Raw genomic sequence first — 18,584 nt, forward strand, 5'->3', positions numbered from 1 at the left:
TGGCTTTGCTCTTTCTCTTTGCTCTTTTTCATTTAATCTACCAGCAAATCCTGGTCCTCTTTGCTCTCCTCATCTAATCTATTAGCAAATCTTGCCAGCCTACTTTCAAAATATATGTTGAACTCATTATTATTGTTTTTTTTAACATAGTACCTTAGAAAGATCTTACAAGCTAAATCAGCAGATAACATGAGGCCCATTTGCCTTTCCTGGGACACATTCTTAATTCATTTTCTCAGTTAATCTTCACAACAACTGAATTCCACAGATATGGACACTGAAATTCAAAGAGATTAAAAACTCTCGAAGGCTCACATGGCTAACTATGTGATGCCAGAACCCACAACTAATGTCTGTTTCAACCCAAAGGTCATGTGTTTCCACTAAGGATCAGAGGGTAAGTGAAAGGATTTGGAGGCTGGAAAGTAAGGAATGTAGGGACTAACAGTAGATTCTCAATCTTTGCAGCAAACCATGAGCTTTTAATACTGAAAATTTAAAGATGTGTCAAGAATGGAGAGTTGAACTAGGAATGAAAATTTGAAAAGTATGGACAATGTTTGTAATTGCAACAATGGAGATCAAAATAAAGAATCAATATCTAATGAATTAAGGACGTTAGAGAATCTGTGAAGGCTCCACTGATGACATTATCTCCTATGGTATTGAAGTGAACCAGCTGGCCAGATGCCATGAACTTCCATAACAATGACCTATTATCCATGTGATCCAAGATCACAGAAAATGGGAATGGAGATGAACAACGGAGGCATAGAAAAATAGCAAGAACCTGAGGATGGTGTGGGCAAAAATTTAGCCTTATTTTGAGTGAGAATTTCCAGAAAGTGAAATTACTTGTCACTTTCATGATTTACTAGAGGCCATGAAGTTTGTCTGTTTTATCAGATATTCAAAAAACCTGATTTCTGTTCTTATTGGTGAGACTCTATGCATGCCATACTTCCAGTTTGTTTTGTTTTGTCAATTGCATATGCATGCTTTCTAAAGGAGACTTTTCTTATCACCTCCACCAGAGAGACTTCACAATATTTTCTTCTCATGCATTGAAAACCTTGAGACCCTTCAGATTGTTTTTTAGAGTCCATAGTCTTTCATGGTTCACTTCCCCTTCCAATTTCCCCTAACTCCCTTCTCCTCTCTAACTCCCCATGTCTTCCATGCTATTTGTTATGCTCCACAAATAAGTGAAACCATATAATTGACTCTCTCTGCTTGACTGATTTCACTCAGCATCATCTCTTAAACCTTGAGACCTGTCTCATTATTCCCCTTTACCTCTAAACCTACCAACTTCCTAACAGATTTCAGTATCTGTGTAGATGTCCTGTGCATCAATCATTTTGGGCCATTTCTTAAAAATAGACTTTACTCTTTAAAGAAGTTTTAGGTCTACTGGAAAATTGAGCATAAAGTTCTAATATACCACTCCCTTTCTCTGGTATACTTCTCCCTAAGCACAGTTTTTTGGTTTTATTGTTTGTTTGTTTGTTTTGTTTTGTTTTGTTCTGTTATCAGCATCTTGCTTTAGTGTGTTACATTTGTTACAACTGATTTATCCAATACCAATGCATTATTAGTTGAGGTCTGTAGTTTACACTGAGGTGCACTCTTTCTATGGGTTTTGGCAAATGATGTCATGGATCTACGACTACAGTATTAAATAAAACAGTTTCACCGCTCTAAAAGTCCCAGTGCTCTATCCCTTTGTCCTTCCTCTTGCCCCATTTTGGCCATTTTAAACTGCAATTCCTTTTGTCTCCTCTAATATTCTGCCATTATCTACAAGGCCAGCTCTGCATTTTATCCCTAGAACTACTAGATTTCATTCTCTGGTTACCTATATCCATTCTACTAACTCTTTTATATTTTCAGTTATACTTTATCTGGTTTTCAACCTCATCTTGACATTCTGATTAATTTTTCCAAAATTTCATCCCGGTCTATCTCCCTAGTCATGACCATGCTTCCTTGAATATTTTGCTTTCCTTTCATCTCACTCCTTGCCAAATTTATCCACCATCTCTCAACCTTGATATGGATGTTTTAATCTTCTCTGCATTAAAGAAAGTCATGCTTGTTTAGCCACATTGCTCTTACACTTGGGCATTTAATCCCGGCTAAAGGAAGTCACACTATTGTTTAGACACACATCATTGCTAGTCTTAGCAGCAATGAAAAGTGTTAGTCTTACATAAAAATGTGCTCAATCCTCAGCAACATTGATCCATCCTTTTATCTATTTTGATTTAGCAGTCACAATCACTTCCCTATTTCAAAGCTTCCCACTTTCTTGTAGACAATTTCATAATACCTGTCCCCATTACTGTCAACAGACTTCATCTCCTATTGTTATCAAGACATTTGAAGTGATGAGATATGATCTTTCTCAAGCTCCCAACCTCTTGTCTGTAAATTTAAGTACTACCAGACACATTCTTAAAATGTGTTTTTCAGTATCAAAGAAACATCTTTATTCCATTAAAAGCAATTCTCAGTCTAAGCTTTTATTCTATTTTCTGTGGGATCTTTCACATATTAACTTCCTTTTCTTATATTAAATTCTCATTCTTTATTTTTCTATCTCAGTTTATAATTATATTCAGGTTTCTTTTACTCCAAAAACAAACCAGCAAAACCCCCACCTAAACCAGTGACTTTTGAACTATTATCTCTTTCTTTTTATCCCCACCCAAACATTCTAGAAGAGTGTTATATACATATGTTGCTTCCACTTTTTCACTTCCAAATTTTTCCATCTTCTTTGGCAATCTGGCTTCTTCCTCCACTCCTGCTACTAAAAGAGATACAGCTTAGGCCATCAATGACTTCCAAAGAGCCAAGATAGTAGACATTTGACAGTCCTTAAGGCTTAGAAATTTTTGACATTGCTAGTCATAGCTTATTATTTCTTTTTAAGCTCGCTTAGCCTAACTGACCTTCTCCTGTGGTTTGGTCATGCTTCTCAGAATTATTATTATTATTATTATTTTCTTCATTAACTCTTCTTTTTCCTTCAGTTCTTAAGTGGTGGTCTTTTTCAGGGTTTCATCCTAAAATCAGTTTAGTAATCTTACTGTATGATTTCTTCTTTGCAATCTCATGCATTTTCATGCTGTCAGCTACCACTCATAGGCTTAGGGGCTCCTAAATATAGGTCTCTTTTTGGGCCATTTTGGTGAGGTTCAGAATCCTCTCTATCTGTGAATATTCCACAAACATCCAACTCATCTTATCCTTGTTTTGAGTGCTACAAAGGCCTCCTTAATCTTGGCTTGCTCTCTGTGCTATTTCTCACCTTTCTGTCTTTGCTTATGCTCCTTTGTCTGTCAGTAGATATCCCATGCTTTTTCACCTGGATGATACAACTTATTATCCTGTCATGAGTATACACAACTCTTCCTTTAGAAAGTTTACCTCTACTTTATTGTCATGGCTTCCATAGCATTGCGTGCATGCCTCTAACGTTGAGCTTAACTGCACTGCATTGTAGTTATGTTTAATGTCTCTGTTTCCCATTAGGCTAAGAGGGCCGTAAGGGCAAGAACCATGTTCTATGTATCTTTATGTCTCTAGTGCCTAACTTACTACATAGAATATAGAGACCACCAGTGAAACATGTTTATTATAGATGCTTTTATCTTATTCACACTTGCATTCCTCCATTGTACCTTGACTAAGGCATTAATACTTTTAATTGGTATATGTTTAAAAATATTTATAAAGCAACCCACATAAATATATGTTTTGAATGCATTGATGAATTAAAATAACTGTGATAGAAATATATTTACCTTTTAAGACTAAAGAACTGCAAAACTTCACATCAACCATTTAAAATGAGGAAACCTCTATAGCGCAGTGCAGATTATTTCTTCTGTTCAGTCTTGGGGGCACTTTCTTCCTCAGGAAATGACATTATTTGCACTGTAATCACTAAATAGTGTCTACTCTTATTATTAATTTCAATATTATATCTACCTCTGAAAATTTCTTTATGCTTGTGAAACTATGAAAGGTGGAAAAGGGACAAAAAAAATCCCAGTATTGGTCCAGAAATTTAGAAATGGGAAACAAGATTCTAAATAGGGCTATTTTAACTTTGCAACTTACTGTAATTAGTTGCATTCTAAGTATAAATATTTCATCCCAATTTTACAGATCTATAATTTACTCTACTTGCTATTCCTTCTGTTCTGTTTCCTGAGTTCTGGCTTTATTCCATTGTTCTATCTATTTTCCTTGGGGGTGAAACTCCTCCCATATAATCTAATACTTGATATTAGTTAGGGTGAAGAAATATCAAACTTTTTTCTTCATATAACCTCCAAAGGAATTTTCAAACTAAATACCTCTCCATGTTTATAATTGACATATTACATTTACATTTGTTTAGACAACTGCAAAGTGTGCAGTTTCTAGACAGAATTGGTCATATCTCTGTTTCTCTCAACCCCACCCCTTCCGTTTTTACTCTGCTATGTACTGTGAGCCTTACAGGGATGGAAATCTGTACACTACTTTTTCCAGGCTCCTCTGCCATCTGGACTCTTCTTAATTTCCACCAGAGTGAAGCCGCTGAGGATGTCAAAAAGAAGAAAGAGCAGAGCCTTCTGTTTTAAATGGTTATTTCAGTGGCTGTAGCAGCAGTGGCAGGAGATGATCCCTGACTCTGGCATCTGAGGCAGAGGCACCATCTTCGTGCTGACCCCGGTTAAGCCCTGTGTATCTTCATTGGGAGATACAGTCAACTGGACCATGAGTGACTCCTGATACCTTGATTATTCTTCTGTTTTGTTTTCCCATTCCTTCTAATGTCTTTTTGATCAATCCCTGTATTCAATCTCTTCTCTTTGCAATTTCAGGAGTGGTTTTTGTTTTCCTAACAAGACACTGACTTAAGTGTGTTCTGTTATAAATATTAAAAATTTAAAATAAAATTGTCAAGTGCTTCCTACAAATGTTTTCAACTATCATAGCAATTTAAAACATCACTTTTCTCTAATAGGAGAAACATTTACATTATTTTTAAGAATTTTTGAACTCTATATTCCATTCTACCTTCACAAAAGTTTTATCCAAATATAAATAAATGCATACCTAAAAGTTTTTTCTGGATAACCAAACTATATTTTTTGCAACAAAAATATGTGTGCAAATTAAATTTAAAATCTCAAATAACCTATGACCTAAATTTCAGGTGTAAAACATTTCTTCTGAGTTGAGTCATCATATCTGTATGCAATATATTGATTCATGGGGCATAAAAGTGAAACTTTATGACATTGATAGAGCTTTTTTTAAAAATTAATTTGAATATCTCATGAGTCAATATTAATTATGGTTCGGGTGAGCATTATGCTATATATTTTCATTTTATAGAAACCTTGTCCAAATGAATGAATAAAAGAAAATGGAAGGAGTATTTTGTTTTGTTTTGTTTTTATCAATGCCATTCAATTCCTTGAAATTCTTCCTTGTTATACATGGAAAATCACTGTGAACTCTTCATTAAAAAAAAAAATTCTTTTTAATGATCTAGCATTTGACTACTTAAGTTTTACGCTCTCTTACTATTGCTTTTAATTTTTTTTTTTTTTTTTTTTAGATAAAAGCATCTGGCTTATAAAGGGATGTAGGGTCACCAGAGTTTCTATTGTGTCTTAGTTTGGTGCATAAGAGAATATTTATACCTAGAGCCACATGTCATAAAAAGATTTTGTATGCATGAAAGATATGTCCTTATTTTATAAAGTAGGAGAGGGGTGATTATATAAAGGATAAGGGAAATAAGAAGCACCAAGGTCATGTTTTCAGGTAGATGATTTTTAGGAAAGATTACTTACAGAAATTGAGAATATGGAAATTTATTTCCTGCCATGCTACTTCTATCAGTTTGCCCCTTAAAAAGTCTTCTAGTACAGTACAGGTAAGGTATGAACCTAAATGATAGAACACCCAGCTGTTTTCCTAATTTTTTTGTATTTCTATCCTAAACTTTATATATTTATTATTTCATATATTATTTTATCTCCAGTTTTTGTAATTTTGTTCTTCACTTTTAAGCCAGAAGAAAATAATTTATCAGTCACATTAACTCACCTTAACAATTCCTCCTTTTCTCATCAGAACATATCTCTCAATTTTCTATTTTACTCTGAAACATCTTTTGGCCAGGCCTGAGTTCTCATATATTTTAAGAGCATATTAATTATAGAAAGTTATAAAACTAGTAAGGTGGATGAGAAATAGAGAAGACTTTGCCAAATTCTTAGTTTTTGTTGTTGTTGTTGTTGTTTCTTCATTTGTTTTGTTTTTTAGTTTCTACATATAAATGAAATCACCTGGTATTTGTCTTTCTCTGACTTATTTCACTTAGCATAATATCCTCTAGGCCCATCCATGTTATCAGAAATGGTAATATCTCATTTTTCTTTAAGGCTGAAAAATATCCGATTGTGTATATATACAACATCTTCTTTATCCATACGTCTACTGATGGACGCTTAGGTTGTTTCCATGTCTTGGCTATTGTAAATATTGCTGCAATAAATATAGGGGTGCATATATCCTTCTAAATTAATGTTTTCAGTTTCTCTTCAAAAAATATTTAATTTATTTATTTGAGAGAGAGAGAGAGAAAGTGCATGAGTAAGGGGAGGGACAGAGGAACAGGGAAAAGCAGACTTCCTGCTGAGCAGGGAGCCTGACACAGGGCTCCATTCCAGGATTCTGAGATCATGACCTGAGCTGAAGGCAGATGTTTGACTGACTGAACCACCCAGCTGACTCAATGTTTTCATTTTCTTTAGGTAAGTACCCAGTGATAGAATTATCAATCATATGATATTTCTATTTTTATTCTTCGAAGAACTGCCATACTGTTTTCCACAGCAGCTGCTCCAATCTACATTCCCACCAACAGCATACAAGTGTTTCTTTTTTTCCACATCCTCACCAATGTTTGTTATATCTTCACTTTTTGATACCAGCCATCAATGTAAGGAACATTTTTGTTTTTAAAATATACTTCAAATATATATTTATGGGATTATGTGCTCTCTCTGATTGTACGTTCCTCTCTAAAAGTTATGTTATGTACTGAACACCTGACTTCTGGTTTTAATGGAAAGTCCCTTTAACATGAGATCAACCCAACTCTGAAACATGAGTGCCACCTCTGGAAAAATCAAATACCTCAGAAACTTTCCATGTTTCTTCTTTGACTCTTTTTTTTAATGCGATAGCCTGTCCATAGTCATCATGACAGACTCCAAGAAACATTCTTTTAATTTTGGTTTTCTCTTAGGAAGATAGACAATTAAGTGAACCCATGCAGTTCAACCTATGTTCTTTAAGAATCAACTGTGTTTACTGTTATTTGAAATATACTTAGATTCATGAAAAATGTCTACACTAGCAGAAAATTTATAACAGTAATATACTCATTTTTGTGGAGCTCTGTTATAACATTATTATGTAATTTCATCAGTGTTATTTTGCTTTACAGGGGTAAATAACCCTGAAGAAAATTTCAATATGATGAATCTTGTTGGATAATCTAAATCACTTTATGATATTTTACTGATTATCATTTGTATAATTAAATTCATATTTTTAATTTTTGAAAATTAGAGCTTACATTTCTATTAGTAACATAATAAAGTTAAGCAAACTGTTATGAACCCTCAACATCTTGACAGTCATTCTATAATGCTGACTGTTCTTTCCTCCTTAAAATGTCTTCCCTTGGCTTTCATAACACCACATTTTCTCAATTTTTTTCCTATCTTTGCCTTCTCCAACAAACTTTTAGTAGGCTTATTCTTCTCCATCTTAGAAATATCTAAATATTTCTCAGAGCTTGGTCAGAATGGCCAAATATCTCTGTGAATAAAATAAAAATCTAGTTGCAATAAACAGAGTTACAACTTTTCTGGCTAAAAATCATATGGCAGTTGCTTTCTTTAAGCCCAATTTTTTGCTTTCTAAAAGGACTGCACCGAATTTTAAGTTATCATACAGTCACGACATGCCCTTACATGAAAATGAAAACAATTAAATTAAATGTTAATGAATACTAGCATACTATTGCTTATGTGTGGTTGTTATATAATAAATTCTTAAAGTGTTTAAAGTTATACTTTTAAGTAATCTTTACATCAACATCCTTATATTCCTCACTTCAAAGATGAGAAAGCAAGTCTTAAGAATGTAACTAACTGGAATAAGCCCACAAGTCTAAAAACAGCAACAATATTAGACTAATTCTCATGCTTTTTTATCATCAACTTGCATAACAAATGAAGTTTGTTAGCAAAAGAGCTCATTAAGAATTTTATCCATTCTCTATAAAGCAATCTTTATATTGCTTTTTAATAATGCCTGTGCATTTCTTTATCCTTTGTTTTAACATTGTTGCTTATCTGGGTTCAGATCAGGTAGGACCTCTCAGAGATAGAAAGGCAGAATACAAAAGGTTTGTGGGTTTTTAAAAGAGGAATATAAGATAAATTATCATAGTTTTAATAAGAGAAATGAGAATTGATCATTCTCTCTTTCCTACTGAAAATATTTATATTAATGTTTTTCAAATAAGATTCCATGTGTAATTGATTTAATAAATAAAACAAACTCAGGAAGATTTTAAAGGATATAAAAATCGCATTATTATTTTTCTTATAATTACCGTCAAAACATTTTATTTTTTCCTCTTCCCCATGTCTTGAAAACAACTTATTCAGACCTTTTAGCTGTCTGAATATGTTTAAGTATTTCAGAAATAATTCCGGTTCTGGCAATGATAAGGTAGTTTTTACTGAATTAACCCAATAAAGAATAACAATTATAAATTCTGTATCAAATTTAAAAACATAAATTAAAAAGACTGGAGATAAAACCAAAGGAAGGAAGAAACTGAAGGGTATCTGACTCTTGAAAATGGTAATTGCATTAGGTGAGATCCACTTTTTTTTTTTTTTTTTTTTTTTTTTTTTTTAGATCCACTTTTACACGGTTTATTTATTGAAGACCCACCTCAGTTTAGATGACAAGAGGTACTGGAGCTCAAACATAAAGTCAGTGTCTTATAAGATTTAAGTGTCAGGAGATGGGAGCCCGAGGCAGTCAGGGTGGCCAGAAATTAAAAGCAAATCACAGACAGGAGGGAGTCATGGAAGAATGAGCCAAAAATTTGTGAATAAGCTTCCCTCAAGTCCTTGGTTGACTCCTAAACTGCACATGCATGAGGATAACTTTTTAAAAAATCAGCAGAAAGCAACAACCAGAAGACTGAAAGAGCTGAACAAAGATTATAATTACTGCTTATGACAGGGAAGATAGAGATAAAATTTTGAGTCTCTCTAAGTCACAAGGGTTTGATGAAAACCACAGGCTTTTCATAGAAACTCCAGAAGGCTATGCTTAAGAACATAAGGATTGCTAAAACCAATTGATTTTCCCCCAAAACTAAAGAAAATGAAAAAGACCTGGCTTAACAACATGTAAAACCGAAGATCCACAAGTTCAGGGGAAACCTATAATAACTAGCTACTAAAACAAAAATCAGTCCTCTTCAGAGTATGCAATCTCAGAGACATAATCTCAAGTGTTCATAATGTATCAACCACAATGGTCAGTATTCAATCAAATGTGACAAAATAGAAAATGAGAAGAATTAGAAAAATGTGATCTACAGTTAATAGAAAAAGTAGTGAACATAAGTCTATCTGGAGATGGCAAAGATGTTGAAACTGTAGCAGATAAGGACTCTGAAACACCTGTTATCAGTATGGTGAAGGATTTACAAGAAAAGATGATCATAAAAAGATATGGAATCTCAGAAGAGAAATGGAAATCACTTTTTAAAAAACTGACATTCTAGGACTGGAAAATAAGCTACCTAAAATAAAAAAAGTTTACCACATGAACTTAGCAGAAAATTGGAGACTGCAGAAGAAAGAATCAGTAAGTTTGAAAGCAGATCAAGACAAATAATTTAAAGTAAAAGTCAGAGAGTAAAAATATTTCAAGAAATTAAATAACACCTCAGTAACTTAGAGACAATATTAGGAGGTTTAACATGAATATTCTCCAAGCTTTAAAGAGAGAGGAGGAAGGGAAAAGCATAGAAAAAATAACTATAGAAAAATTGCCAACATTTACTAGATTATATGAAACTTATTTCGGAAACTCAGTGAATCCCTAGGAGTATAAATACAAGGGAAACCACATGTAGGCAGATCATAGTTACACATCAAAACATCAAAAATGAAAAAAAAATGTAAAAAAGCCAGCCCACACTAAAAAAAGGAACAAAAGTACAAATGATATCTGACTTCTCATCAGAAGAAATATATGGCAAAAAGACTACGGAAAGACACCTTTAAAATGGACATTGGGGAGGGTATGTGATTTGGTGAGTGCTGTGAAGTGTGTAAACCTGGTGATTCACAGACCTGGGGATAAAAATATATGTTTATAAAAAATATATGTTTATAAAAAATAAAAAATAAAAAAAAAAAATAAAATAAAAAAAAGAAAATGAAAAAAAAATGTTTAACATTGAGAAAAACTGTTAACTCAGAGTTTTATGCATACTAAAAATATAATTCAAAACGGGGCAATACAGACATTTTAAAGTTAAAAAAAAAAAAAAAGGGTGAAATACACTTATAGGACTACACTTCAAGACATTCCAAAGGAAGTTCTTCTGAAGTAAATGATGTCAGGTGAGTGAACAGAAATGTAGAATTAACTGAAAAACCTTAGAAACAGTGGATAAATGGTTAAATACCAGAAACGTTTTTTCTCTCTATATTTATAAAAGAGAACTAAAAGTTTAAGTTAAAAAACTATTACATTTTACTCTGGAGTTCTGAAATAATTATTATGACAACAATAGCATAAAGGATAGGGTGGTATAAATGAAATTATATTGTTACAAATTTATACCTTTTCAAAAATGTGTAGTGGTATGATATTACACTAGATAGAATATGATAAAAACACATATTGTAATCTCTATACTAACCACACAAAGAGAAGTACAAAGAAATACAGTAAAAAGTCAAAAGAGAAAATAAAGTCAAATATGAAAAATATTCAATTAACCAAAAGAGAAACAAAAGAAGAAATAACAGAGAGAAAAATGGGACATACATAAATCAAATAGTGAATTATAAACCTAAACCGAACTATTCAAAAATTCATCAAAAACATAATTATAAGTGTGTGAGCACCTAATAGCAGATTCAAAAAAATGAAAAAATTCAAAATCTGACAGAAATAGAGATAAACAAATAAAGAAGTTTAAGCACTCTGAAAAATCAAAGAACAAGGAGAAATATAGTAGTAAGGATAGATCTACCTTACTTAGATCCTGAAACTAAGTGAGTAGCCCCTAATTGGTTTTGGGTTTTTTTGATTTTTTGTTTTTGTTTTTGGGGGTTTTTTTGCAAATAACACTGCATTTTTAAAAGAAAACAATGATATGAATTACATTGTGACTTCGGTGTGTATCATATACTGACAAAATATTTCGAGTATAAATTTGGCAAAAGTAAAGCCTTTTATAGATACTTTTCTATTATATAAAATATTTTAAAATGTAGCTTTATTTTTCTCATCAGTTTCTCTACACAGAGTTCATAAAATAGTACTGGCTGCAACTTTTGCACTCAACATTACCACTTAAACCTCTGCTTTGCACTTATTTTATATGAAATAAGCTTATAGAAGTTACAGTTCAGTCATTGGTGATGGTTAGATAGGTAGATAGATAAGTAAATGCTTACCTTAAAGACTAGTTCTCCTACCAAGCCATTCCATGTCCCATCTTCTTGTGGGCTTCCATACTTGTGATCCGGTGCAACATAAATTTCATAGTTAAAACCCAGGTAGTTAGATAAGGCATCCAAAACATCAATGGAGAAGCCTTGGTATTTCTTCGGCTTACCCAAGACATTTTCAGAGACCATTACAAAAGGTTCTTCCTACATGGAAATAAGAGAAATCCTTGATGTCAATCTACAGTGCTCCCTGAAACCAAAAATTAATTCTTCAAAGAGTTTTGCTTATACACAACCTAAAAATTGCTTTTGAACTTTGAAAGAATTAACTTAAAAATATAACTTATATGTTATTAATGTGTCATAGTATTGAATAATGTTTAATCACTTAATTTCTTTTCATTTCTCACTTAATTACTACTATAACAAAAATTAGATGAAAGTGACTATAAAACTTCAGGGGCCATGAATTCATTATTCTTGTCACTATAGGACCAATCTACAATTCAGCAATAATAAAATTAAATTTAAGAAACCATAATTTTTTTGTATCTTGAAGCATTTGTTATCTATATATGTCAAAAATATGTAAAATAATATTTTAACAGATAAACTCTACATAAACTCTCTGAAAAAAACCAAAAAATTCTAAGAACATATAGTTTAATGAAAATTTATAACATAACATTTACTTGGAATTATTTGATAAATAATTTTGAAATGTAGATATAACCACACATTTCATTGAAAAAACAGCGTCTATCACTGCTATAAAAATCCACTTAAGTTTTTGGCAAACTGTGTAATTTATTAAATTTAGCAAATTGGTTTCTGTTTCTACATCTTTTACCATTTTGAGTTTTTGTCCTCTTACAATTAACAAATAGGCTCCTTTCACTTTTTCCTGGTATTAAGGAAGCTCAATTGGTTTGAAACATGCTGGCAGACTATAGGAAATTAGATAATCTACTCCTAAATTTCTTAAATTTGTTCTGAGACCCCTCAGAGCAGTAATATTTATAGATAACCATATATATATATACATATAAAACAGTAATATTTACAGATAACCATATATATACAGGCAGATTTTAACCTGCCTGGAGGGCTATATGTCTATCTAGCCCATATGTATACATATACATATATACACACATAATTATATGCATACATATGGGCTAGATAGACATATAGCCCTCCAGGCAGGTTAAAATCTGTATATACATATATATGTATATGTATATATGTATATATGATTTTATCCTTGGATCATTTTTATCCTTGGATCATTTTTCTTTAGAGACTTACAGATGAATCTTCATTGAGTGTAAAATAACACTTTAATTTGGCTTTTAGTCAAAGATCCAAAGTAAGTGTCTTATAAAATCATTTCATCTATTATAAAAATATTGCCCACCATAACATTCAGTTTTCCCCTAAAAATACCATGAGATGAATTTTTGAATTTTTCAGAGCCAATAGGGTTTCATTTTGTGCCTACTTCTAAATAATTAAAATAAGATAACTAATTATCTTGGTATCCCTTTTCACTTTGGACACCCAGAAAATCAGTTCTAAGTTTGAGGCTTATCTACAATTATGTTGATTTTGTGGTATTTGTAATATTTTTTAAATTTTGGTTTTCTAAACTAGTGACACTTTCTTTTTTTAAAAATGTGGTCTTGGTCTACTGTTTATATCTTACCTCAGAGTAAAATAAATCAGTAAGTAAATAGATAAAGGAGGTGACTGCTATTTGTTCCCAGGTAGTTGTTCTCTTCTGCACTAATTATATATACGTATATGCATATGTATATCTATATCTATCTATCTATCTTTTTATATTAGCACCTGAGAAAAAAGACAATCTATAGTCTCCTTTTAGGCAAGGTGAGACCATGTGACTAATTCTGACCAATGGAATGTAAGCAGGTGTTTTGTGCAATTGTTCTTTCATCTTTCCTCTTTTTTTCCAACTGGAATGAGCCCATAATTTCTGGGGCTCTGGTAACTGTTTTAAAGCACACAGAGTGGAAAAATAAGAAGAAGTATATTCCCTTGAGATGTGAAATGCCATACCAGACCGTAACTTTCTAGGATTCTAGAACATAAGAAAAAAAGAAATTTCAGATTTTTTTTGTTGTCAAGCTCCTGATTGTTTTTCCATTACAACACTATTTGATGCTAATGAACACTAATAGATCAGTAGAAGAGAGGTTTTGGGAATGGATAAAAATTTCAAGTAATACTGATTTGTTTAATCCAAATGATGTCAAATGAGAGAAAAGTAAAAATTTAATCAATCCTTTAATATTATGTGTAAAATATAGAACATCTTAATGATTCTAAATATTTATGTATTTTAAAATATATAGTAATCTTTCAGATAATTGTCAGAATTTGTTACCAAACATTCAGTTATACAGACAAAACACAGACCTAGCCAACGACTATGCAATGCAATGTACAAATACTCTGAAGTAGGCCATGAGGTCATTAGAATCAGAATGAATTAAATAAACTCCAAAACGAAGATCATATTCAGAAGCATGCCAATAAGAATAAAATTCTGTAATTTTAGAGTTAGAATTAGTCTACATTTTAAACATTTACTTATTGACAAACCAAAGTAAAGATGATTCAAAAGAGATCTTATTTGATTGATTCCTTTACCAGTAGTTTTGGACCATATACATTCTCTATTTATTCGTGGTCTTCAAAATCTAATAAATCTTTAAAGTTAAACAGCAATTTAATAAACAGAAAGCTGAATACAACTCTTCAGGATGATACTAAAACAATTAAGAATACTAATTAAATGTATTGCAAAACTAAAAGATCTATCTGGCAAAATATTATCCCAATATATGCTTTGATATGAAATATTGTTTTTTAATTTTTACTCTTATCTCATTAAAACAGTTGTTGAATATGCTAAATTATATTTCCTTAATATGCTAGATTTTCCTTTCAAAATTATTTTTAATTCCAATATTACAAGTAAATACCCAGGCAAATGGATCCTTTCAAAGTTTTGTTGCCAAAGTCTGGTTCCAGAAAAATCAGCTGGAATTGATTAAAGGTCTAGAGTAAAAATGGCTATCCTAATGGTTCTTTTACAGATGACTGATGAATTATTAATGAACATGGTCTTCAAATTTTACGACCCAAATAAACTTTTATTACATCCTATCACTTCTCTTCTGAATAGATGTTTTTAGACGTTGTTTTTAAGCTCTTTAACAGATTAGGATCACTATTTGTACATCCTACCTCAGACCAGTTATGCTTTATGAGGACAATCAGCCAATACATTGGACAGGTAAACATAGCAATAGAAATTAGATTGAAGGTCTAGGACCTACAGTAGAAAAAATACTTTCTCTTCCCTATGGCAATACTGAACGTGGTTGAATCATTTTTATCTATATACCTATTTCCAAAATTTATTCATTCTTTGACTTACCTATTTAACATGAATTGAGCATCTACAGCATCAAGTTACTACACTCAGTGTAGTGAGTGTAGTATCCACTATACTCGATACTGTAGAAAGTCATGGCCACCACTTCCAAAATAATCACAGTTTGGAAAAAGCCACATACTCAAAAAATATAACATAAAGCAAAAGCAACATACACTGCAACTATTAAACACAAGACACCAGAGAAACACAACAGAAAGTATTTAAAAAAAAAAAGAAAAGAAAAGGAAACCTTCATTTTGGGAGTTACTGGCTATGGACTATTTTAACAGATAAGAAAAATTTCAATTCAAGATCACACAGAAGGTTACAGAACAGAAAGTCATCATAAATCATTTTACTTCAACTCCATCTCTTTGGACCTCAAATTTTTCAACCCTTGGATTAAAACCTAGGTCTTAATAATCTGTCTCAAATTTTAATGCAATTTAAAGTGGTATGAAACTGGAAGAGATTCCAGATGCATGCCAGAAAATAAATAAATAAATAAATCTGTAGTACTCTCTGGAGAAAATATCTGCATTTTAGGTCTTACATTATTCCTTTAAGTAATTGTTTAAACAATGTTCAAAACAGAAGTCAAAGATACCATGTAAAAGGAAATTCTATTTCACATATACAAATGTGGAAATAATATACAAAAGAAATAGATCTTTCAAGAACTCTGATACTGAAATTTTCAGATCCATATTATAAAAATTGTGTTACCATACTAGAACAAATTGACAAGGGACAAATTGACAGGAAATTGGAAAGCACATGAAATGTCATTGCACAATCTGAAAAGAACTAAACATAAATTTAAGAATGAGTAAAGAGAATGTCTGAAGTTAAGAATTTAATAACTGAGTTAATCAGAAGATTAGAAACAGAGGAAGAGAGAATTAGTGACTTGTAATACTTCAGAATTAATACCCGTAGTGCAAAGGAATAAACAACTAGAAAATCTCAAAGCAAAAGTAAAGAGATGAGAAGCAGAAAGAGAAATAGTCTGATAATCTCAAATATTGCTAAGGATATGAAGAAACAGGAGTTGTCATTTACTATTGCTGGATGTTTAAATCGGTTCAATACTTTAGAAAATGTCCTGACATATCCAGCAGAGAATGGATATTTACAGGCAAATTAGTTTTGCCTGTTTTTGAGTGTTACATAAATATTTATCTAGGATGAAGATATGTACAGCAATGTTCCAACCATTTTACTCCTTGGGTATGAACACTTAAGAGAATCCTGGGCATCAAAATGTATACCCAAGAATGTTTATAACAACACTGTACATAATAGCCCAAATCTGGGAATAATAAAAATCCAAATGTCCATCAATATGGAAAAGATAAATCTCCTGTGGTATATGGATCCAATATGGATTCAATGTATATGGATCCAATGTAACCACATTAATCCAATGTGGTATATGGAACCAATGTAATGTAATCCAATGTAATACTAAACAGCTTAAAATTTAAGAACCTAGAGCTATACAGAGTAGCACAAATGGACTTTTAAAAGAATAATGTTGGGTGAAAAAAAAACAATACTTGAAGAAAACAGTCTGATTCCATTTTTTAACATTCATAAACAGGTAAAGTTAATTGTGTATTTAAGGATTTACATGCAGGTGGAGATACCATAAAGAAAATGAGGAAAGTGATCACCTCTGGGTGATTAGCTCTGAGATGCTGGGGAGGATATCATCAGAAAGATGTACAAGGAAAGTTGGCTTCTGTCATAATGATAGCCTTCTATTTTTTGATCTGGACAGTGGTTGCCTGGTTGTTACTTTATTTTTCATTCATTAATGTCTGAGCTTTTTTCTGTATGGAAGTAATATTGCAATATAAACAAAAATAAAGAAAAAGTATGTTAAGTGAGACCAGATCATGGAGGGCATTGAAGCCATATGAAGTTTTTGCCTTTTATTTGGAAAGGAGCTGGAAATTTGTGGAAGGAAAACAGCCTGATCAGAAAGTAATTTTGAGAACAACATATAGAATGACTTGTGGCAGAAGCAAGGTCTAGGGGTCCTTTGCAACAATGCAGATGAATGACAGGAGATTATAGCCTGTGCCTATTTAACATATATTTCCAAAGTATGTACAGGTGGCTTTGAGTCTTGTATTACAGTGATGGCGGGTTGGGGAGGAGGGTAGAAATGACAAAATCCTGCCTTTAAAATTCATTTTCCAGAAATTAGTTTCAAAGAGTATTAATAAAACTGAGCTTAAGCCAGTGAAAACCTGTCTACCTATTAAGAGAAAATAAATTGCAGATTTCGATTTTCTGATCATTTGGATGACAGATTCTCTAAACACAATCCACAGCAACTGGAATAAACAAAGCTTTCACGGAATGCCTGTAGTTATCAGTCTAAGCACATTAGCACGAGGATCCACAGACTTGCTTGTAGAAAAGAGTATTTCAGTGGTTTGATAATTTTCATATTAGCAGGGATTTATTCACATCACTTGTTGGGTTATTAGATAGTAACTTCATAATTCTGAATTTGTATTCAGTCACTTAAAAAACCTCATGCTAATTGCTTAGTTGATTTACAACACTGTTTGCCACTTGCAGATTTTGTAGTTAATTCCCGTATTTTAATAACTATGCAATATTGTTTGCTAGTGATAGAGTTGGAAAAAAGCTTCTGACATTGCTGATAGGCACAAGCGACAAGCTCTATTGCCAAGACTTTCCGAGAGCTGTTTAGAGGTTTTAATATGCACAACCTCACAGAACACGAGGATGGCCAAAACTAGGAATGAGTCACTAGAAATTCCTTACAATTCTGCTCACATGTACAGTTCAAAGACATTAAAAAGGGAACAAGAATATTTCTTAATGGCCTGCTTAAAAATTTTTTTTTTCCTCATAAAACATGCCTCTGGCCGAAGCAAACAAGAGTTGTCTTTATGCACAGTGTGAGCTTATATTTTGCTTAGGGATGATACATTCCACTTTGATATGGGCAAAACTAATGACTACCATTCTCCTTGGAAAGGCATCATTTTTTTAAATATTTCTAAATTTTATTTATTTATTTATTAGTTATAAACATATAATGTATTTTTATCCCCAGGAGTACAGGTCTGTGAATCACCAGGTTTACACACTTAACAGCACTCATTATAGCACATACCCTCCCCAATATCCATAACCCCCTCCCCCTCTCCCAACCCCCCTTCCCCCAGCAATCCTCAGTTTGTTTTGTGAGATTAAGAGTCACTTATGGTTTGTCTCCCTCCTGATCCCATCATGTTTCATTGATTCTTCTCCTATCCCCTTAACCC

At 32.3% G+C, this 18,584-nt stretch overlaps 1 protein-coding gene across 2 annotated transcripts in view; it reads right to left on the reverse strand.

Annotated features, from left to right (window-relative positions):
* Positions 1-18,584, reverse strand: part of GRID2 (glutamate ionotropic receptor delta type subunit 2) — a 1,533,206-nt gene that overhangs the window by 355,429 nt on the left and 1,159,193 nt on the right. For both annotated transcript variants that reach the window (XM_059172726.1, XM_059172716.1), the window contains exon 10: positions 11,814-12,011. In XM_059172726.1, the coding sequence (XP_059028709.1) occupies positions 11,814-12,011 (198 nt within the window). The remainder of the gene's footprint in view (positions 1-11,813; positions 12,012-18,584) is intronic.

This window comes from Mustela lutreola, chromosome 1, assembly GCF_030435805.1.
Source record: "Mustela lutreola isolate mMusLut2 chromosome 1, mMusLut2.pri, whole genome shotgun sequence".
Lineage (NCBI taxonomy): Eukaryota > Metazoa > Chordata > Mammalia > Carnivora > Mustelidae > Mustela > Mustela lutreola.